The sequence below is a fragment of the Symphodus melops genome (assembly GCF_947650265.1).
Source record: "Symphodus melops genome assembly, chromosome: 5".
Lineage (NCBI taxonomy): Eukaryota > Metazoa > Chordata > Actinopteri > Labriformes > Labridae > Symphodus > Symphodus melops.
Genome location: NC_136695.1, coordinates 19,002,004 through 19,025,024, shown reverse-complemented (window position 1 = coordinate 19,025,024; position 23,021 = coordinate 19,002,004). Strand labels below are relative to the sequence as shown.

The 23,021-nt window shown below is 44.0% G+C and overlaps 2 protein-coding genes across 4 annotated transcripts; both read right to left on the bottom strand.

The window, feature by feature from the left end:
* Positions 1 to 80: 80 nt before the first annotated feature.
* Positions 81 to 902, bottom strand: lenep (lens epithelial protein). Its single transcript, XM_079342900.1, has 2 exons — positions 449 to 902; positions 81 to 275 (listed from the first exon to the last, which is right to left on the bottom strand). The coding sequence occupies exon 1, from the start codon at positions 789 to 791 to the stop codon at positions 597 to 599; it is 195 nt and encodes a 64-aa protein (XP_079199026.1). The 5' UTR covers positions 792 to 902; the 3' UTR covers positions 81 to 275; positions 449 to 596.
* A 435-nt stretch (positions 903 to 1,337) lies between these two features.
* On the bottom strand, positions 1,338 to 22,332 carry shc1 (SHC (Src homology 2 domain containing) transforming protein 1). Of its 3 annotated transcripts, XM_079344276.1 has the most exons (14): positions 22,080 to 22,326; positions 17,934 to 17,978; positions 10,407 to 10,571; positions 10,100 to 10,170; positions 9,621 to 9,684; positions 8,472 to 8,591; positions 7,125 to 7,178; positions 6,557 to 6,608; positions 6,052 to 6,178; positions 5,819 to 5,966; positions 5,442 to 5,499; positions 5,123 to 5,239; positions 4,278 to 4,534; positions 1,338 to 4,163 (listed from the first exon to the last, which is right to left on the bottom strand). In XM_079344276.1, exons 2-14 carry the CDS (start codon positions 17,943 to 17,945, stop codon positions 4,035 to 4,037), a joined length of 1,374 nt encoding a protein of 457 aa, XP_079200402.1. In that variant the 5' UTR covers positions 17,946 to 17,978; positions 22,080 to 22,326; the 3' UTR covers positions 1,338 to 4,034. The 3 variants fall into 3 exon arrangements, with proteins under 3 accessions (XP_079200402.1, XP_079200401.1, XP_079200403.1); XM_079344275.1 differs by lacking the exon at positions 17,934 to 17,978 and having other exon boundaries at positions 10,407 to 15,757; positions 22,080 to 22,332; XM_079344277.1 differs by lacking the exon at positions 17,934 to 17,978 and having other exon boundaries at positions 22,080 to 22,325.
* Between the last annotated feature and the right edge of the window lie 689 nt (positions 22,333 to 23,021).

Genomic DNA, 23,021 nt, shown 5'->3' with positions numbered 1-23,021 from the left:
TTTAGCTGTCCACATTACAGTACTGCACATTAACTATAATAGCAATGACAACAAAATGAACAAAACTGCAGACATAAAGGTAATTTTTTTTCTATACATTATTTCCTTTATTTGTGCACACCAGTTTTTGTTGTACAATGTTCATCAGGGGTGAGATTCCTTAAAGTCCGAGGATGAATACAGGAAACTCAAACCCAGTCATCATTTGTTGCATTTGGAAATGTGCCTGTGTGTTTACTTTTTGATTGGAACCCAAGTGGAGAATCCTTTTGACACTGAAAAACAACAAATAGAAGAAAAAAAACACATCACACAGCATACAAAAAAACCCAACAACAAAAGCCTCTCCTTGTAAATTTGATTATTACATACATTCAACCATGTCAATTATTTAATGTTTTATTCACTCATATGGTATTTTTTGGTCATAATAATAAAAAAGACATACCTTCCAATACGACGCCAGTAGTGCTGATCAAACACTCTATTTCTCATAAAATAAAAAGGGTGGTTGAAACTAAACTCAAGGAGTCAACTGATGAAAAATAGAAAGAAAATCGATGATTGACCACTTGATCTATCTTCGTCTCAGTCTCTCAGTCGAGGATCTCTTTGATGCACCAGCAGCACAGGAGGAAATAGAGGCACTCCTTAACAGACTGAATGAAACCATAAGCAACGTTTCCTCCCAGGAAGTTTTTGCCTTGTCCCATACCCATGGCCATGTCCCTCAGGTGCTGTCCAAGAGAGGAGGAGGGCATGGCCTGGGGAAGAGGACGCTGGGGATGCATGGCTCTGGAGAGGAAAATTAAGCAACCAGGCAGAGGCAAAAAAAAAACCCCACGAGGGCAGTCGCTGAGAAGTTGGAGATGATGTCTGACTGGGCGCGTTCAACAGCTGAGTTCTGGCTCAGTTAGCTCCTCTACTTATAACCTCCTACACTGAATACATGAACATCCTGCTTTTTCTGGACTGTTCCCTGCTTTCACACATCTGCTGATTGATTAAGGGCCTTGTTTACCTTTGTGCTGCACTGTTCCCCTCTGTTGTATAGTACAACCCCCCTATAGGCTCTAATAATCCCTGATTCAGCCCCCTCCTGTTACAGGCTCATCTTTTCAAAAACAAGAGAGTTCCAGTAGCTCCAGTACATCCCACCCACTCTTTGTTCAGGACAGTATGTGGCGTGCCATCATACCTTCTAGCTGTGTGTGCTTTAACAAATTTTCATCCAATTTTTTTCCTCTGTATTTTAGGTAGAAAAGCAAACTCTCAAAGCGAATTAACAAGCTAGTAAATGCACGAACAAATTAACAAAAGCCAAACTCACAAAGAGAGATGAATGATATATTTATTTATATATGCAATCTATATTTTCTGATCGAGATGTAAACCAACATGTTTCCCTAAAAAAAAAAAAAGTATTAAAACAGAAACATATACAAGGTAAAAATCAATATCTGTGCACGCTATTCAAAAGTAACCTTTGGCTTCAAAAACACAAATTAAAAAGTACAACAAGATCATCAACACAATATCACCACCACCGACAACAAACAAGAAAAAGGATTTTCATGCAACAAAGGCATCTGTGATAAGCTATGATTACACAGGACCAGTTCACTGACGATGGTGAGGAGCAGGAGGGTCTGTTCACGACACACACACACACACACACACACACACACAGGCAGGCATGTGCAGTAATAGCAGAACTTAAAGCTCTGGTTTTCCCATCTCTGACCTACAAACACCTGAACAGGCAGGGTGTGTGTGTGTGTGTGTGTGTGTGTGTGTGTGTATGACCCAGCTGTCACTCAAGCATGTGTGTCTGCATGTTACATTACATATGAGATTACCACTTTGGGGTCTTAGCACTATAGATGACAGGTTAAAAGATACCTCCTCAGGTTGTACTGAGTTTGGCCTTGATCTTTTAAACACATTTGGTTTTCTTTAAGAGCTACCTCAGTGCTGTGCTGTCTGGCTTTGTGTTACTTATCATTAAATACACACATTACAAAAACAGTAATCCAACACTAATCTGACCAGTCATTGGTGGATGGTATTTACAGATGGTCGAGAATTTTCCCCCCTCAATGGTGACATCAAGTATCTGTGACTAAAAGCTGAATGCAAGGATGTGCATCAGAAGAGATTGCCATCACTGGATCTGTTAATGTGTTTGTTGGGAGTGTCGTTTTTGCAGAGTCTTGGTTTAACTGAGAGGCTTGAGTAGGATTCTCCTGTAGTCCACTACATTTGAATTAAGTACATAAGGTGACTGCATTGAAGTGACGTGACTGCATTGAAGAAACAAGGCACGATTAATAAAGACATAAAAAAAACAACAACACCATGAACTGAGGGGGGACGAGGAGGAGGAGAAACTACAGCGTCGCCTTCCTTCCCACAGATCCTCAAACAACACACAGAGGAGCAACATTTACCTTTACATTTCATTACAAGCAAGGCTCTGAAAACATGTACAGAATGTCCTCATGCTCGAATAGCCTCGACTCACTCCGATCATTAAAAAAGGACATTATTTCGTCAAGTGATTCAAAAATAAAGCAACATTACTGAACACAAACATCATATAACCAATTACTGTCACACTTTGCATCATTTTTGCAGGAAGAAATCCATTGCTTAGACTGTTAAACATCTGTGACTGATCACGATTTAAAGGACACCCTTTACTTACCATCCTTTACTTTCAGACAACTCTGTAAAGATAGAACCCATAGATTGTCAATGCAAACACATACTAAGAAGTCGATGTACTAGATGTTTGGTTTTTTAGGCCACATCAACAATATACTCCAGAATGTCCTTTTTGCTGAGGTTAACCAAATCTAAAACAGTCTCATTTGAATTCTCCTGCCATTTCACATAAACACCCAATGTTGTCAGCACCCAAAACGGATCACTTGATAATTGTCATGGCTTTCTATGTTAGCGACCAAGTCCATGTTCTTTGGCATGACAGGTGGTGCAGAGCGTGTGTCGTAAAGGTATATTTGGGTAAACAGAGGGATAAGGGGCATACAGCTGCTGAGATTCTCCTGAAATCAGAGTGTCCAATGAGAATTAAGTTCAAAGATAAGAGAAAACAAAAACAGAACATAAAAAAAAAGAATCATTGGCATAGCAGTCCCCAGTTTTGCATACAAGCTCTCCTCATCACCAAGTGTCACTCCAGGGGTCAGTTCATAGGTCCTTAAAGAGGGGCGTCGTCGGGGGTTAAAAACGGAACCTCCTGATTCGATTGGAAGCAAAACCTTTCTTTAATGCATATTCACCAGGCAGGATTATGACACAGTCAGGTTTGATGCTGAAGTGCTCCAGTGACACTTGAGGGGAGTGTTTATATTTGATCCCCGATCAGTCTCTCAAATGACTTAACTGCTTCCTCTGTCTCTCTTTTTTTTTTGTTTTTTTTTTGCCTGATATGCTCCAGCAACATTCTGAGAAGAAAAAGTCATCCCTCTGAACGCGAGAACAAATGCTCAAAGCACTGACATCTCATCCAATGTCCTGTGTACGCTCCTTTTTTCCCCACTTTCATTCCCATATTTTTTGTACAGGTTTCAATTTGTTAACAAAATGGTTTTTTTTCTTAATCCCACAATATTTTTTTTACTTAAAAAAAAAAATTGCATTTTTTTCTGCCCTGTTCTGAATTGAGCAAAGGGCTCCTCCCTGGTTCACAGTAGGCTGTTGAGACATTGCAGCAGTGCTTCTCCATTGTGGAGCGATGCGCCTGATAGTCACAGTTTTAGTTTCAGAAAGGAAAGAATATGCAGCAACAGCAGCATGAGAGACATTTTGCAGATAATCTGTTTTTTTTTCTTTTTTGGCTTCCTTTGAGATGGTGTGTGCATTTGTATTCTTGTCCATGTAAAGTGTAGTGTTGTTGTGTTTTTTGTTTTTGTTTTTTTTTACAAACAAAGAATGTTTGTCTTGTGTTTAATGGCTGCGGGGGTGTGTGTATATTTGGTGTAGTAGTTCATATGTGTGTGTGTGTAATGTCAAGCTCTGCGCTCTACTGGCTGCTGCAAACACACTTCGCTACCGGCCGACACGATGGGGAGTCTGTTGTCCATGTGGTAACTGATCAGGTGACTCACACTTTCAAAACGATGGTCTTTCGTGCGGACCTAAAAGGCAAAATACAAAAAAAAAAAAAAAACAGATTTAAGTTTAAGTAGAATCACTCTATGCCACTGTGCTTCTCCCTCCCTTCTTTAATCCCCTAGACCCTCCTGACTCACCACTCCCTCTGGGTCGACTAGCAGCAGGTGTTTGGCTTGACCCCCCTGCTGTCCTGTGAGGACATACTGTCCCGGCGTGGTCCCAGACTCCCTCACCAGGAAGTCTCCATCGCGGGTCAGCAACCTCTCTGCTTCCCTTCGACTTAAGCTGCCATGAAACCAGGTCTCACACTGCAGCTGCTGCACCAGAGGGGGCGCTGTTGTCACTGAATTTTGGCCACCATGTCCAGAGACCCCCAGAGCGTCATCGAATGGTTCTGGAGAAATAAAAAGACACTCATTTGAATAAAACATGGCTTTCTAATTTGAAAACAATCTCATTTTATTTACGTATTTACTAGATTTACTGTCTGGATTTCGAGGTAGCAAAAAATTGCTGTTCCATGTCCAAATGTTCTAGCAGCTGTGTGTTACACTCTGATAGTGGACTGTGTCTTTAATGTGAAAGGCTTTAAGCAGACAACCAATCATGTTACATAAAATGCCCCTGTAATGGACAAAAGCACTCTAATTTCCTTATCTTCCTCTGAGGCTGCCTTCTGTGGGCAGCTCCACTCTTCAATTAGGCCATCATATGGAATGCACAGCACACACCACTCTGCTCGTCTCCTTAGTAACTAATTAAAGTCCATTCCCTCCACATAGTAAAACAAAAGCACATTTGAGCTACCGGTAACTTTGACTGAAAAACCATTCTTACAGTCACTTACAAGAAATCATGACATCTTATTTTTCTGTTTTTATTTCCCAACAAGCAGTTCATATATCCACTTCAGTGCAGTATTTTCTTTTCATTCTTTTTTTTTATAGCAGGCCCTTGTGTAACATCCCCAAAAGGCACTTACTCATGTCAAAAGCATCTCTGTGAGCATTTCCATTAGCTGCAACTGGGGGGCGGGGTTTATCCACATTGACATATGAAGGGTCATCAAACAGTTCCCGTCCTCCTTCTTTGGCCCCCACTATATATTAAAAAAAAAGAAAAAAAAAGAAAAAGTGATCAGTGACCTTGGGAAATATTTTAATTTCCTCTTTCGCCTTTAACACAATTGCAGTTAATGAGCAAAGATAAGATACAATGACACACTGAGGACAAAACAAGCTTGAAGAGTGGCTTTTAGAGAATGAGAGAGATTCAGACAGGCCGACAGAGGAAGAGCTCACCTGGCAGAGGAGGCAGAGGCTGCTTGTGAATGTCATTCTGACCTGGCTGTCCATAAGGCTGCAAACAAAAAGAGAGACATAAACACATAATGAGTCCAGCCACACAGCCACATACTCTTGCAAACATAGAAAGCAACCCCGTGTAAAAGACAAACAAAGGTAAATCATAGTTTGTCATCTAAGAAAACAAGTGATCCAAGCTACTGTTACATTTAGCATTCCTGATCTGGAATTGACACAGTTCTGATTTGTGTACCGTGTGGTTTTTGAATTCGTCTCAAGTTTCTCATCTGTCAAACTCAGTAAAGGCAGCGTTAGGATGTGTTCAAGCATGTGGGAGTATCTCATCGTCCTGTGTTTGTGTGCGCCGCTCTCACCAGCGTTGCACCTGGGCGGGACCTCATGTCGATCAGGCCACCAGGGGGAGGCTGTTTTCCAGGGAAATTATTATAGTAAGGGACGTCAGGAGGTGGAGCAGCCTCATCATCTTCTTCCTCCCATGCAGAGCCGTCGAACGGCGCCATTCTGAGAGGAAAGAAAAACAAGAGATACTTTGACGATGAACACAAAAGAGACGCTCATATTTGAGGCTCATGTATGGCATGTTTACCTGTCATGTGGCGTGACCAGTTTGGGAGGGTTCTTTAGGTACTGTTTAAAGCGTAGTTCAAAAGCCTGGCCGATGGTGCTGATGACTTCTTGAGCTAATCCCTCTGAGCACTCCAGTATGTGACATGCTGCAGAAAAAGGAGGCGCAAATGATTCATACGGAGGCCGCAGCAACATGTTCTCAATTAAATATCCTGAAACTGACTTCCCAGAAGACCGAAAGACAAGAAAAATACAAAGAAAGGATGCATGTCCTTCCATCACACACTTCCATTTTTTGCTGCAAGAGCAAAAGCAACCAGCAACATAAAGCCACTTATTGACATATATGGAACTTAAGTAAGAATAAAAAAAGATTCTGCTCTAAATTAAAATCATTCCTGTTACTAGCTATGCAATTGAGATGAACGTACTGTTCCTTCCTTTTGATAGAAATGTTGTCTGTTAAATGTCTACACTGGCCCACGCTGACTGAGTGAAGATGTCATGCTGCTGTTTCTGCTCACCTCTCTGGTTGACTGGATCTTTGGCCACATATGCTACGTACTCGGCTGTATCCTAGGCGGAGGAAAGGAGGAAAGGGATGAGCGTTAAAGGAGAAGGGGAAGGGGAAAAAAGAAAATTGGAAGCAGGAAAAAGTGAAGGGCAGGTTAAGGATAGAAAGGTTTGAAAAGGGAAGAAGAAAGAGATAAGGCAGGAGCTTCAGTCATGACAGAAGTTATTAACATACAGCGCGTTCAACTGACAGAGAAGCGACAGGAAGTAATGAGATCAAGCTTGTAAGAGAAGGACTGCAAACCAGCCACGGAGTGAGTGGTTGTGATAGGAATAAACGATGACAGAAGACAGGAAGGAAGGATGTGCAGGCTAAAGAAAGATGGAAAATGTCCAGAGTGAGATTTGAGCTGAGAGAGAGAGAGAGAGAGAGAGAGAGAAAGAGAGAGAGAGAGAAAGAGAGGAGAGAAAGAGAGAGAGAGAGAAAGAGAGAGAGAGAAAGAGAAAGAGAGAGAGAGAGAGAGAGAGAGAGAGAGAGAGAGAGAGAGAGAGAGAGAGAGAGAGAGGTGGGTGACTCACTGGGTCTCCTCCAGAAGCGAAGGAGATGGACTGCATGTGATGGTTGGCGATAATCTGTGGAGTAAAAAAAAAAAGAGAGGAAGAGAGAGAGAGAGAGAGAGAGAGAGAGAGAGAGAGAGAGAGAGAAGAGCACGTGGTTGACATGGAGTATGTGGGAAGTGAGATGAAAGCGTGTGGATGGAGAGACAAATGTAGAATCATTACTGAGAAAAGTGTTTCTTTTTCCTCTACTGAGCGCCATCAGCTGTAGCAGAGATAAAAAAAAATTAAAAAAAACTAAGTAGGGAGATGCTCATGTTGGGATCAATAACAACTTCAATTCTTGCTAATGCTGTGTGCACATTCTTTGGTCTATATCTTACGCCCAGTTTGTGAATGGATGTAGTATGAGAAGGGCACGTTTGTTTTGTTTTTTTGTGCTGTTGGTGTTCCAAGTCCCGTAAGAAATGAACTATTCAGCAGCTATTAACTTATTAGAGTTCTTGGAGCAGGAGCGCTTGCTGTCTTCTTGTGATGCAGAAACACAGACGATGGTAAGAGGATGCATTTATTCGGCACTCCGAACAAGAGAGGCAAAGTAAGTTGGAGAAGCTCAACATTTCTCTGGGAATCCCCAGAATTCCCTCAAAGGTCACTTCTCCATGAACTCGTCTCTTTGTTGATCTTGTAAATGTCAATTTAGCATTTCTTTCACACGTTGCATTAACATTTATGACCCCCTCGATTTTCTAACTCGTAACGCACGTCGTCGAAGCCTTGGCGTTGTGAAGTTTAAACAGACGTTGTGAGTTCGGAGCGGGCTGTTCATCGCCTCTTGTGGCACCTTCTGAATCCTGCTGTAGGAGCGAACACCATGAAAAATAACTACATCAAAGTCATTCGTCTTGTTGCTGATGGTAGCGTTTGCATTTGTAAGTCATCATTAAGTTTGATTCATGAGCAGCTAAAACCTCCTCCCAGGAGTTTTAATTGGTAAGTGAAAGCAGTGGGAATATATCGTAGGATGCATCTTTAATCATTTGGGCAGATGATTGGGGTAGTTGTGCGATAACGAACAATTACAATGCAGTGAAAACCTAAAAATACATTTTGGAAGATGAAATACCAACTTATAGTCAAACATGTGATCCCTTAAGCAGGGGGATCCTCAGGCTACCTCTGCGTCCTGCACGGTCTAAGTGCACTCTGGATATCAAACATACCTTTGGCTACAGCTGAGCTCTAACACTCAGATGCATCTTGGAGTCAACGTCAAACATTCTTCCGTCGGGCTGAGACAGGAAGTAAAGTTTTGGGGAAAAATGCGGAACACCTGCAGCTTCCCGAGTAAGCTGGTGTCAAACTAACCTGTTTGCAGTCTGAGGCCAGCAGGTTGAGACTGCTGGTGGAGATGGTTAGGCTGATTGTCATGCCAGCAAACTGCAGGTTGCTTTTCCCCAGGATGGACGTCATGCAGCGAGAGGAAGGCTGTAAAAGGAGAGGCATTTGCTCAGCGAGTAATCAACAAACAAGGTGCATGCACAAAACAATGTAGGAATCTTTTTTTTTTTTTTTTTTTTTTTAAAACAACGCCTGACTGATGGTCCTCTGAGAGCTCCCTGGCTGTGATTAAGCCAGTGGGCGTATGTGTGGAAATGCCTGCGTGTGTGGGAGTTGAAGAACAGCTGCAATTGTGAAAGTGATCCCGTCTCCAAGGCCGACTGTGACCAATGGGGAGTAGACAGGACAGTGTGCATACTGTAGGCTGGGCCAAGAGCATCATGCAGGCTGCGCCAGCACCATTGTGCCAGCCTCGTTTATCCAACACCTCCTGCTGCTCTCGTGGCTTTCATCCATATCTGCTCCAGAATATTTGGCGCAACACTGTGAGAAAACGGCATCAGGATGGGATGAACACGCTGAGCTACATTAAACCCAGTCCAGCCAAATCAGAAGGACGAGACAACTTGAATCTATTCTGGTTCGAGTACTGTAGCTGTGTTGCTGACTGTGCTGCGATGCCAGACATTCCTTGGTCAAGAAAACCTGCTGTGGCAACAGGCTGCTGCATTTTGCCACCTGTTTTATGGACTGTTTGGGTGGATGTTTTTAGTTTTACAGCAGTACTGCGGGCAGACGCACAGAGTCTCCAAACAGTAGACTGTCTGAAAATCTGTAGTGTGTCTTTGGCCTTTCACTGGCTCCACACGAGCTACTACTCCCGCTTCCCCTGTGACAGGCTGCACGGAAAACAGAGACCAGAGAATGATTGGTTAATTACTTGTGAGTAGTCCGCTAACCACAGAAGTGGACGTTTAGCCTAAATCAAAGTCTGTGTGCATCCGTGTGTGTGTGTGTGTAAGGGAGAGAGTGTGTGACAGAATAGCCCACTGACCACATAGTGGACAATCAGGCTAAATCTAGCTCTTTGCAGAAAACCCTTCCCATTTCTGCCCACTTAGGCTGTATAAATAAATAATGTCTTTTAAGGGTGTGTGCTAGCAGTGTAGTCTGTACCTTCCTCCTGCGCTGGGCTCCTTTGGCTCCGGGCACGGCCTCACACACCACAGAGATGGCCTCCCTGAAACATTAACAACACACAACAGTTGCGATAGCACGTCATTAACCCTCACACCTTCTCAAACTCACAATTACATCGATGAAATGAGATCTGCTATGGTGGTGGGGGTGGGTGGGGTTATTTATCGTCCCTGGCAACTGTACTTTTATTTGCCAAGGAGACAAACATCTCTACGGAAACCAGAAGGAAACCACCAGGATTCCAGAACGTTTTAATTTAAGGTCTGGGAGAGCTGGGGGCGTGTACACACACACACACACACACACAAATATAAGCTAAGAAAGAATATCAGAGCGGAAGCAGAACGGAAAGTACGAGTGGTTTATCTTGGTGTAACTCTGACCACACTTTTCATGCGACACATGAAATGAAAGCATGGGCAAGTCGGCAGCAGATGCTTAGTGCACAGTCTCACCTGGTGACCTGAGTCCTGGTGTTGAAATCCAGCGCTCGCATTGACTGAAGCACCTCCACGCAACCCATGTACTGGCCAGGAAACAGGAAGTCAACACATAAGCATCAGACATTTCCTACATAATGGTACCATCTGTTAGATGGGACATAACCGAGGAAGAAAGCAAAGGTGCCCCTTCCTAATATCTGTCAGTTTCTAAAAATGTAAAAAAAAAAAAAAAAAGTCAATGCAAAGAAACTGACAGGAAAGCGAGGGAGGCAATTGTATGTTTTGGTTGGGGGTTATTGAGAATGTGGCGTTCACTTACCCGTACAGAGTAGGAAACACCGGTGGTGCTGACCACGCTGTCCGAGTGCAGCCAGCCGCGGGTGGGCTTGTTGACAAAGGAGCCATGGCGTGTCCACTCGTCTCCTCCAAGCTGCCCTCCTTCCACCCGTGCCCTCCTGGACGCCCCTCCCAGCCGGTTCATGTCCTGCAGGGGAGGTCGAGGAGGAGGAGAAGGAGCGGTTAGATTGAAAAGCGGGTGATGGAGCGTTGGGGAGGCGCTCGAGCTCCTGTTGTCCCCAGAAGACTCGACGGGCGCCTTAGGATGCAGGGGCCTGCTTGAGGCCTTAAGCCCAGGGAGAAGAGTGGCAGAGACGCCCAGCCGGAGGGATCCCATCCTGGGGAAGAAGGAGCAGAGAGTGGTGGGGCTATTCTCGGCGGGGCGGGGAGAAGAGGGGGGCAAGATGGGGGTGAGAGAGGAGGAGGAGAGAGAGGAAGGTAAACCAGGGGAGGGAGTGAGGGGGGTGGCAGGACTGGAGGGAGGAAACGATGAAGGATTAGAGTTTGTTTCATCGGTCGAGCTCAGCGATTCACTCCGAAAGTGGGTGTACTTGGTTTTTGGGACAAGCTCCATTATGAATCTGCAGTGTCAGTTTTTTTTTTTTTTTTTTGTATCGGCACAAGTCCACACAGGCTGTAGTGATTCAATCAAAGTTCTTTGTCTCAGGATTCAGAGTTTTTCTCTAAAAGGACAAAGCCATCTGTCTGTCTCTCTGAGCAGAAGAGCTGCTTCCATCTGTCTTGTCTGTCGTCCACTCATTACCAGGCGGCCGAATCCACAAGCTCCAAGAACTTTACCCACAGTAAAAGCAGGATGAGAGACGGCGCTGGGGAAATGGGGTGTCCCACTTAATGGTTGAATGCAGATGAAAAAAGTGTGTTTTTAGTGCACCAATGCAGATCATGTTGTCATCAGTTCTATTTTTTTTTATTTTTTTTTTAAATCTGCTTCAAAGTTTATTGTGTTCCCAGGGACTGGTGATGGTTTCAGCTCTCCAAAAAAGGCTTCATCTTGGTCTTTTTTTCCATTACGTACAACAGTATCTCTGAGTATCTTGTCCAAAGTGAACGTTCTCTCAGTGGGGTGCGAGTTATCCAGCTGTCGCCAACACCATGGAGAATCAACACAAGTGATTGTCTCTCAACATCCCCTTGCATGTAGTAGAAACCTCCCCTGCCCACGAGGCTTTCTGAGATTTTTTCCCTTGTGTATGCGTTGGTGCGTGCACATGCGTGCATGTGTGACGCACCTCCCCTTGGCAGCTCTATCCTTCTTGACACAGGCCCATAAAAATCCTATTAGCAGCCAACGAGGGGGTCGTGCACACGAACGCGGTCGACACTGGTCAACACTACAGCGAGCGCCTACAGAGCTCACTGAAGCTCACAACTGCTAAAGAAGAGAGAGGAAGCTTACTGATGTATGGCTAGAATCCCAACGCAAAATGCTTTCTTCAACGCCAACTTTTTGAGAGCATCGTAATCTCTAATCTCTCATCTCTCACCGAATCTGCCTGTTACTCTCTCTCTCTCTTCCTCCAGACGGTCTCATGTCCTCTCTGAATGGCCCTCATTCTCGCCTCTCCTCCTTCCTCGTCTTCTCTCCTCTTCCAGATGACTTCTGGCACAGGCTGGTTCCCTTTCTCGACGGCTTTGCCTCCCTTCTCCCTGTCTCCTTGCTTCTCCTGGAAGCCCTCTCTCTTCCTCCACACTATGTAGTCGGCCAGCCTCTGTCTCTCCAACGCCTCCGCCCTCTCCCGCGCCACCACTTCCTCTCTCCTCTTCCAGATGATCTCTCGCTCCCCCTCGCCCCCTCCCTCGAGTGCTCGCCCGTTCTCCAGGCTGTCCTGTTTAACAGTCCCCAATATATAAATGGTAAGCCCTGTCTGAGTACCTCTCCAACTTTAAAGGTAAGGGATGGCTAGAGGCCAGGCATGGTCACCTATTTAGACACCAGTAGAAATCGAAAAACGAAAAAAGTAAGTAGTTAAGACTGGGCCAGCAGAGTTGGGCCCGTTCCTGACTGAAGTTCCTGATATGGCTAAAACAAGTGAGGTGGCCCTGGTTCAAGTGTGTTCCCTACAACTTAAACCACCTCGGACATATGTTCTTTTTACTGGAGCACCATTGGAAAGTGGTTGGTTGAATCTGAGATGCTGTCTGTGTCTGGTACAGCTATGTACACTGCAGTAGCACGGCGGTGATGTAACTCTGGAGAATGTAGGTCATTGGCTGATGACGACTACCAGTAGGTTTGTTGTGATGGTAATGAGACCTGATTGGTCCTGTTTGAACTCCAAAACCCAGGGTTCCCTGAACGGTGCTGAAGGCTGATCAGAGTTGAACGTGAACTCGCTCACCCAGCTGGATATGCTCAACGATCGAAGCGCACTCTGCTGTGATGCTGGTAACTCAATGCCTCTTCGTCAAACCCTGTTTCTTTACTACTACCTGGCTTAATGACAAACCCAGATTACAGTCAGTTACCTGAGAGAACAGTGTTGACACAGTGCCATATGATATGAACAAGCCAAGTGTTGGAACCGTTTCCTTCCTTATCTAAGGCCGGGCTTAGCAGTCAGCAGGTTTGCTCTCCATTTTACAACAAGCTAACACACGGGGACTACACACAATTCATGTTCTGCATAGTCCAACCTCGAAGGCAAACAACAGTCGGTTGACAATAACAGTCTCTGACAGTCCTATGAACAAAACCGTCTGCAGCAGTGTGCCCTCAGTAAGAGGCAAAGGTACACCTGCAGTGCTGCACTGAGCTAGCTTCCAACTCAGCGTTGTGAGGCACTCGTCATATTTACAACCTGCTGACCTTTAATCGCTCCAAGGAGAGCACACGCCCTGCCAAGCCCACTTACACAGGGTTGTCAAGTTGGCACCAAAGTTTTCAGTGACGCTAAATGAAAGGGTTGATTTCCTACAAACTAAACATTCAAAACTTAACGGTGTCTGAAGTACAGCAGGACCAGCTTGTAGTGGGCGCTGCATGCATGGCAAAGGAACAGTCGCCTACACCTGTCTAGCACCACAGAGGGATTGTCTAGCAATTTTAGCTAGTCGCCCATCTGGTCTTGGCCAAAAAGCACCACGGAGCAACCAGTCACACTCGCCCACGGCCAGAGTGGCTGGGCTGATCTCCAAAAAGCTGTAAAGAACTATGGCTGAAAAAGTTACAAAAGACACCCAATATTCTGATAATCGAAGAGCATGCAGAAGAAACAGAACAGTCTGTTAAGCCCCCACTAGAACACAGAGTTCTTCAGAGGGAATTACTCTTTAAAAGGCAAGAAATTCAAAATCAAATGGACTGATAACAGTAAAGATCCAGGTTGTGTTCTCATCCACGGGGGTGGGTGGGGTGGGGGCTAAATGGCTCTATGAGCTGATGGAACGCTGCTCGAGTCTGTGAAAGTGCACCGAACCCGGTGCAAGTTAGGTGACTGCAGAGGAGATGAACCCCTTTACACGAGGAGAAATCCTGAGTCACCTCCACAGAGACGGCTCGAAGAAGAGACCGTCTCAAACAAAGAACACTTAATGATCAGTAATTAGGGGCCTGGATGCCAAGCAGCTGCACAGAGTGATATGTACAAGTGAATTTAGAATGATAATCTCATTGATCCAGTCGTTCCTGGTAATGGCACATCAGCCTGCATGATGAAGATGGTCGTTGATAAAAAGGTGAGTTCAGGACAAACAGAGCTGAGCTGAGCCGACACTACACGGCTAACAAAGAGAATGGGGAGGGGGGAGACAGGTGACCTGAAACAACCCTGAATCTCGGGGACTGCCGAGCAGCGCTTCGACAGAGACTGTCTGGGAAAGAAAAAAAAAGCCAGTCTGTGAGAAAAAACTCCAAAAAAACTGCACACACAAATTAAGCAATAAAGTCCACTGCCTTTAGTTAACTAAATATGTACAATTATCTCATATAACAGCACCAGTTTAAAAAGATAAGACAGGAAAAAAAGACTTTTACATCTTGCTTTGTCTGCTGCCCCCCGTTTCTATGGCAACAGACATTAAAAGAGATGCCTGCACAGGATATACACAGAGAAGTCCCGACAACCGCAGAACTAGTCAGACAAAGAGATAACTGCTCTGTCAAGTCAATCGGCAGCAATTATTTGCTGCATCAAAGGAGTACGGACTCCACGCTGGAGTTTCTTTTGATCCAACAAGAAGAAAAGACAACAGACTTCCACACCGATCAATAGGTTTCAGGAAATGATCAAAGTTTGAGCGGCGGCGTGCCAGCCATTAATAACCCAATCAATGTAGACATCCCATGTCGGCTGCATGCACTGACTCCTCGGGCATGTAAAACTGTGAGTCTTTTCAGAAGAACAAATGCACTTTCAAAGTAACAGTATAAACAACATTTAACATTTACTCCGAAATGACAACACTGGGGTTTAGAAAACTTGCATAAAAACAACCTGAATATTCTGTGCAGCAGCTAACAAAGAGTGGAGAACATCCTGCTGAGAATATCGTTTGCTCTTTAACCATAGAAAATCCAAAGTCAAAAAAAGAGTCTATATGTACAAAAACACAACAAAGTAATTCAAACTGTTCAGTCGAAAGTGAACCTAATCAATTTTTTGAAGTAAACGTTAAATCATAAAGAGTTCCTTTTTTTTGGTTTAAAAAGCATACAGTTGATAATCCATGGTGCTTAAGCTAAAGCTGAGCTCCATATTCACATGAGCAGCACATTAATTTTTAAACAGTCAGAGACTGTCCGGCCATCCGTCCTCTCCTTCCTCTTTCTGGCTCTCCACTCCGTCCACTCCCTGAAAAAAAAACGTGCTTCTCCTCTGATCCGCTCTTCCGCTCGATTAATTCACAAAGTCACTGCCGGCAGTTCCTCTCCATCTATCCTCTCCTCAGTTTGGCTGCCTCCTCTCCTCTCTCTCTCTCAGCAGATGGTGAAATGGCAGTGCTGCCAGTGTCCACAATGGCACTCCTTCATTGTGCTCCTCTTCTCCCCCTCACGTCTGTCTCTTATTCCCACTTTCCTTCCACCTCTGTCTGTTGGAGGGACGATCACGCTGTCTGTCCTCCCCTCCTCCTCCTCCTCCCAGTCTGGGTGGGTGATGCTGCCTCCCATTCTCTCTCTCCCTCTCTCGCTCACTCTCTCTCTCTCAAACACTCATACTCAAGGCTGCTGCCTCTGCCCTCCCCACCTCTCATCCTCCCTCCTTCCTGTTTCCTCCCCCTTTCTCCCCCCCCTCCACCTCCTCTCTGCAGCCTCAGTCATTTCAGCACACGTTCATGCACAGTGAGATGCTGCGCTCCTCCACATTAACGCACACACTGTGGGGGGAGAGATGGGAGATATTGAAATGAGAGCAAAAGCAAGGGAGGGGGTGGGGGGTATGTCTTTGTGTGTGCATGTGTGTGTGTGTGTGTGTGTGTGTGTGTGTGTGGGGAGGGGGGGGTTGTTTATGTTGACTATTGAATGCTCCTCCCTTATTCATGTTTGGTAACCTGAGAAACGGGGTAAAAGAGAGAGAGAGAGAGAGAGAGAGAGAGAGCGAGGGAGGTTGGAGACAGACAGAGAGGAGTGCTGCACAGTGAGTGACACGAGGTCACTGTGTAACCTTGATGAGAGTGGACACATTCAAATACAGAGACAGAGAGTGGCATTTAAAAAAAAAAAAAGAAGAAAAAAAAGAAAACATTTCCCTCTTTTTCGACATGTGCAGAGCTCTCTGAAGGGAAAGGACAGGTTATTACAATGTCAAAAACAAATGACAGTCGGTGTAGAGCGGCAAACAGTAAGCAGACATCTGATGAGACGGTAGTGTTGCAGAACAGGAAAAAAAAAAAAAAAAGGGAAGAAAGCACCCGTAGAGCGACACATGAACCCAGCCGAGCGGACAGCGTGGAGTCCTCAAATGACACCCCAACATTCAGTCCCTGCAGTACTGCTTCTGACCACCGCACCGTGTTCGTGTGAGGCAGCAGGGCATTTAGGGACAACAAGGATCCAAACCAGACAACTGCAGAGAACCAGACGGTCACTCCAGGTTAGAATCCACCTCCACCATACATCCCATTTACAGAAGGAGCGAGTGTGATTGGTTTGAGAGTGATTGATGAAGAAGACAGCCCCCTGCACCAGTAAGCCTGCACCATGCGTGGAACTAGTAAAACACACGACTAAAGTGGCTCAGGGGAGACAGAAGGATTTCTTCAAGGACTTAAAAAAAAATAAAATTTAAAAATAAAGAGATTTTTTGTTTGATCCAAATTAACATCTAAATGATTGGAAGGTTTAAGTATAAATGCAGTAATTAATGCAAAAGGATTATTTTCAGTGTTTGAACCCTACAAAAACAAAATGACAACCATAACCTCCATGTTGAAAAAGGTTTATATTAGGACGGTTTAAAAAAAGTCATCGTAAGGTACCCGATGAGCTAACAACTTGTGCAGTTGACAGTAAATCAACACACATCCCAATAGATGTGCTTATAAACACGGGGCAGCAGTGGCGTCAGTCTACAGCTTTAGAGAAGTGCACACACAAGCAGGCACAACTTCAGTGAACGGCCCTTTTTTTTTTTTCCCCCTTATTTACGAAAGATGCCAAATGTTTCATAAAAATGGTGTGACTGTCTCGAACTCTCCGTGGACGTTATAAGCAGGAGCCTAAATGCACTGCATGATGTTGATCTAATCAGCGTGCAATCACTTCAGTTCATATGCAAACAAATAACCGACATGGATAATGGATTCAAAAGGATTTGTCAGGCATGCTTGAATTAACATTATTATAGCTACACTTCATGTTTACATTCATTTAAAAATGTAAGTGCTGCTTAATGCGAAGCTAGACACATCGGTCATTCTTAAACTTCATTAAGTGCATTAAATGTCACCTGGATGTAGGCGACTAGGTTGTTGCTTTCTAATAATCTTGAATTGATTTGACCTCCCTCATCAGTCTGTATCTGATTTTTTTTAGGGGGGGGATAAACGAGGGAATAGTCACATCAAGTGCTCGAAGGCTTCATTCAATCCCACTGGATTGTTTCTTATAAGACGGGCTTTGTTAGACATTTGTTGAATTATAACTTCTTTTTTTTTGCTGCTGCCTCATCGTCAATGTGGGTCAGGCAACGCTCCCATTTGTCATTCCAAAGACTAATAGATCATATTTCCCCTCCGTTTAAAGGAGAAAGAAGAAGAAATTGATAAAAGAAAAAAGTTGGGAACATCTCAAGAACAACTTCAGTGATACTCTAAAAGTGGAACCCCCCCCGAATGATTACAGCCCTACTCAAACACGACCATCTTCCCAATATGTTGAAAAAAGAGCTTTTTTATTGGAAAGAATAAAAACCTGAATTTACAAAGTTAGAAACGTACTTCATATTAGATGTGAAGTTTTGACCTTTCCATTTGACATACGACTGTGCATCCCCCTCGCCACCGTGTCACTGTGTGTTTTCATTGAGCTGCTTATATCATTTGAATGTCTTACCATATATTCCATTGGCCAACACAGGCTGCCTGTGAGTCTGTGTCCCTAAAAACACCAAAGTGCACATCAGCGCGCCATACACACACAAACTCAAGAGCCAATCACAGCGTGCTTCAATATGGCCCTCACAGCCACTTGACTCCCAGCATGCTTCGCTCCCCAGATCAGCTGTGGAGAGGGTCACGGGACCTTCTTGATGTAACAAAAAAAAGAAGAAAAAAAGCCAGATGATTAAGCACACAGAGACATCATGGAGACGGAGCGAGAAGTGAGAAAGTGTCAGAAAGACGGAGGAAGAGTGAGAGGCGGAGGAAAATAATCCAGCGTGCTGCATGTTGAAACACACTCTGTGGAATGAGAGGAATTAACTGAAAGGACCGCATGTGTAGGATGTTTGTGTCTCAGCTTGCCCAAGTGTGTGTGTGTGTGCAAAGAGTGTGTGTCCGGTTTCTATGCATGAAGCAAGATGGACTGAAGCTGCAGCTAGTCAGTATTTGTTAAGTGAACCAATCAGAGACTGAGATGAGACAGGGATCTAATGATGCATGGTCCTGTCTGATTTTGGCTCCTTGACCACTGTCTGTGTCTTCCTGTGTGTGTGTGTGTGTGTGTGTGTGTGTGTGTGTGTGTGTGTGTGTGTGTGTGTGTGTGTGACCTAATTTGACCCGTCTCTCTCACTTATATGCACTGCAGGTACGAGCATGGTTAGTAAACGGGCCTAGTCAATGAACTTCCTCTCCCTGCAAGACGCAAGCTAACATCAGTTCACATGTAATGATGAGACAGACGATGATGCAGGGGGGGGGGCAAAGGCACAGACGCGCACACACACACACACACTTATATTTGGACGGTGAAATCACATTTCCAAAAGTTAGGGGCCTGGAGTGAACATTAGATTAAGCAGGCATTGTGCAGGAGGCCTTACTGCTGGTTTCGTAGCTCCCCACGCACACAGCAAGCATGTGAGATGGCTATTTTAGGTTGCGCCAACCCCCCACCCCACCCCCTCTAACCACATCTCTATCTCCTTCCATCATTCCCTTCCTGCTGCCTCACTCCTCTTACAACTTGCTTTATTAAAGTGTCATAAACACAGAGTTGTTCCTGCTTCACTTCAGTTCCCATGAAAGTGTTTTCACTCAGCGCTCACTTTAAAGTGTCGACGTCGAGAATGGAAGTGCTTAATGCTTACAATTAGCATGGGAGGCTTTTTAAGGATTTATAATCTTTCGGATCAGATATAGCTTCACTGAAGTCATAACACCTAAATGTCCCTTTTCTTTTTATTCCAGTTTCTCTGTCTGAGCTGTAAAACATTTGATCAGATGTATTCAGAGCTCCTGGGAGGATTTGAGCGGGATGCCTCTTTATGAGCTGCAAACGATACCATCATCAGCAGCTATGACGGATTATTTCTATGTTATTATATCATATCTTCATATCTTTAATTTAGCACTTTCCAAAGTTACTTTTAATCACTTTGTTGTTGTGTTTTGTCTAACTTCATTTAGGAGTTATGTGAAATATAAAATGGAGTCTTTTCTCATCCAATAAGTGGGATTTTTTTTTTTTTTTTTTTTTAAAGAAGTCATGTGTCATGAGTTTGACTGGAATGTTTTGGGGATTCATTTATCTATGTAATCAGCATATGGGGTATTCTATAGGGCATACAGTAAGTTATGGGATGGAACAGGAAATGAACATTCAGCTGGATTCAGGCCTGAGATAAGCTTAAAGTGACCTTGATTTGAAGAGGGACAACTTCAGTCTCACACCCATTGCATATAGCTACAGTATGCCAGGCATGGCTGCAGGAGCTCTGATCTGCAAAAAAGAGGGTGGTTTTAAATATGCACGCTCATCTTTCTGCAGAAGACATTCACAGCCTAAAGTTCATGACACAACGGATTCAGACTGATTCACTCATTTCCAAATACAACATCCCCAACTACAGTCATAAAGCTGTAAACTACACTCACTTCTTATAGTTTGATGACCACACAGGGAAGGAATTGGAAAGTGCAGCGAACGTTTGAACGTGTTGCTCTCGAAAGTGGTGCAGGAGGAAACACAGCTGAGGCTCGCTCCCATTGTGTAGAAGTAGAGACGGACAACCACATGCTATGACCTCAAAAACAAACTCCCCCAGTTGTTTCCAGAATACACACACACACACACACACACACTTACTTGCATCAGACTCAAAAACACAAAAACCTACCACCACAGTAGCATGCAGACAGTTTCAGTGCACATCAGACAAAGACACACACACACACACACACACACACACACACACACACACACACACACACACACACACACACACACACACACACACACACACACACACACACACACACACACACACACACACACACACACACACACACACACACACACACACACTTTTAAATAGCTCTGACAAAGCACCTTAGAATCTCACAAGTCAGTTGGATCAATATGCAAGTTTCAAGTTTCACAAAGGAAAACTCAAAGCTAACATCAGTGCTGAAATTCATGTTAGGAGAGAGAGAGAGAAAAAAAAGCTCACTTCTGAAATGTGTGTGAATGTCGGTGAGAAAGTGTGCGACTAAGTGCACACACCTGTCAATGTGAGGCTGGGACAATCACAATTGTCACGCGGTGTCATCCATCAGGACTCCAGCCTTCCCCACTGACTGATGCAGCTCAAGCAGAGTATGACAGATCCAATTTTAATCAAGTGGATTTTGGATTGTGTCAATGCAGTGATAGAGTGGCTGAGACGCTCCGCTTTAACTGACAGGTTGTCGGGCTGTCCTTCGTGTTTGTGTTGTCTTTTTCATTAGTGTGTGTGTGTGTGTGTGTGTGTGTGTGTGTGTGTGTGTGTGTTGGTGCACATGTTTCCTGTTTGTTCAGCACCCCGACACGAGTCTGAATCAACCACTTTTTGAGATCAGATTGGACCTTCTCCTTCCACCGTTTCATCAGCAGAGATAACTTCCACCATGTAATAATATCATGTCAGATGCTGCTGTTCTGAGTGGTGTGGCTGACCCTGATAAGAGTTTGAGCCCCTGCACTCAGTCGCCTCAATCATCCCACATAGACCTTTCAGCCAGTTTCCATAATGGACTGTCTGACAGGGAACTTCAACTCTGTCACAGTGACCCTGTTTCAACACATCGGAGCTGTGTTTTGATGATAGGTTGCCATGCATTTGCTTTCTCCGTAGGTTCACTTAGGTGGAAAAAAGGAGGTATAATAGGCTGTTGACTCGAGTGCATATCAGTGCAATCTTAAGTTCATCTCGTTGACAATTTCAGAAGGAAATTGAGCTTGAATCAGACCGCAGAGCATTTCTCTGCAGACGTTTTTTTGGTTTGTCAATTATGAATTTCTTTGCCATTTATTTTCCCTTTTCTCTTTGACATGCAAACAAATGAATATGCCCATCATATCATGTGAGATATGACATATTTGAATATGGCTTAGAAACGGTACATGATGCAAAATATGATTTGACCCTCATACAAGACTAAGAAATGTTATATAATTTGTATTATTCAAAGTGGCAAATTTATGAAGAAAAAAAAAAGAACCTTTTTTTCCTGCATTTATTTGTTAACCACCTAATAATTTAACAGTGGCCTATAGTGCACTCTTATTGATAACCAAATGTTATTTTGTGGCTTTTTCTCTATTTATTTGCAGCAAGGGGCATAAACGTGGGGCCTCTGAGCTGCCTTATAATCATCGGACTAATAGTAGTGTCTTAACAATAACCTCACCTCTAAGACATTACTCAAAAGACAAATAGGCCTTTTGAAAAGTTAGGCTCAAATAATAAACCTGAGCAGTCTTCTTCACAAAGCTGGGAGGAATACAAGTAAAACATCCAGCTCATGTGCTCACAGCTAGTGTGATCACTATTTTACAGCAGCCTAACCCTACAGGCTTACACTACACTGAGCTGTCTCAATGTAAGAGAAGCACGTAAAGAAATAGAGCAACGCGTCCCAGAAAGCACCGCAAAGACTGAACTACCTTCTCAAACTTTTCACATGTACAGTAACTTTGGTGTGGGCTATTGACGCACATCACGCACGGAGCCCTAACCATGCCCCAAAAAACTGTGGTCAACTTTAACGAGCAACTTACCAGCTCTATTCCTCCTCCTTTCCCCCTCGAGAAGCCCCTCCTGCCCACCAAGCTGTTGCTGCACACAACTTCAGCTTAATTTCATCAAACAGGGCGAAAGGTCGACGAAAATGTCCGCGAGGCGTCTTACACTTTTTGATTAACTTCATAAGAGATGAGTCTAAACTTCTTCTTCTTTCCTCTCCCTTTCCTTCCCTTCCTCCTCCCCCCTGCCTCCCCCCTCTACGGTCACGACAGAAGCCACTTCCGCGAACAAATGGCAACGTCATCTGGCCGCGGTTCCTGTGTGTGTGTGTGTGTGTGTGTGTGTGTGTGTTCGTTCGTTTCTGCGAGTGCGTGCACGCGCGATCACTTGTGTTTGTGAGTCATCGCGTGTGTGCGCGCGCGCGTGTTGTAACTATGTTTTGCACCTGGCCAATTCACTGCACGTTGCGCAAAAGTAAAAATCCCAATTTCCATCATGCTAAAAGGATGACTAAAGGCTACTTTAAATATATAGGAAATCTATCCGTCCTTTTGTGACTGCAAAAGAGGACAAAAAAGTCTATTTTACCATCACCATGTCATTAAATCGTTAACATTAAACAGCGTTAGAAATCCTATATGGTATCAAAACCTAAAGTCATTTTAATTTACTGCCTATTTTCTTGTCTGATGCTGTTAGATGTTGTAGAAATATACATTTCTATTATGGGCTATTTGTTAATAAATTAGGCTTTAAACACTCATTTTCCAGTTTTAAATAGTTAGACATGCCAAAATCTAAACAAGAAGGCAATGAATCAAGGCAGTTGTTCCTTTTTCCTCAAATGTTACAAAGAGGTGTTAATTAATTTACATGTGCGTGAAAAGGTCTGGGCTAGTTTGAGATGCTTTCTGTTAATGCAAAGTAACATAACTTTATTTTTATCACTTTGGAGGGGAAAAATAATATTACAATTA

What these genes read in the sequence shown, in the direction of transcription:
- lenep (XM_079342900.1), bottom strand. Translation starts at nt 791, where the DNA reads ATGCATCCCCAGCGTCCTCTTCCCCAGGCCATGCCCTCCTCCTCTCTT.
- shc1 (XM_079344275.1), bottom strand. Translation starts at nt 10,997, where the DNA reads ATGGAGCTTGTCCCAAAAACCAAGTACACCCACTTTCGGAGTGAATCG. An exon ending in TCGCTTCTGGAGGAGACCCA is followed by an intron (nt 6,609 to 7,124) that starts GTGAGTCACCCA and finishes TCCTCCGCCTAG; the next exon opens with GATACAGCCGAGTACGTAGC. An exon ending in CAGAGATGCTTTTGACATGA is followed by an intron (nt 4,535 to 5,122) that starts GTAAGTGCCTTT and finishes TTATTTCTCCAG; the next exon opens with AACCATTCGATGACGCTCTG.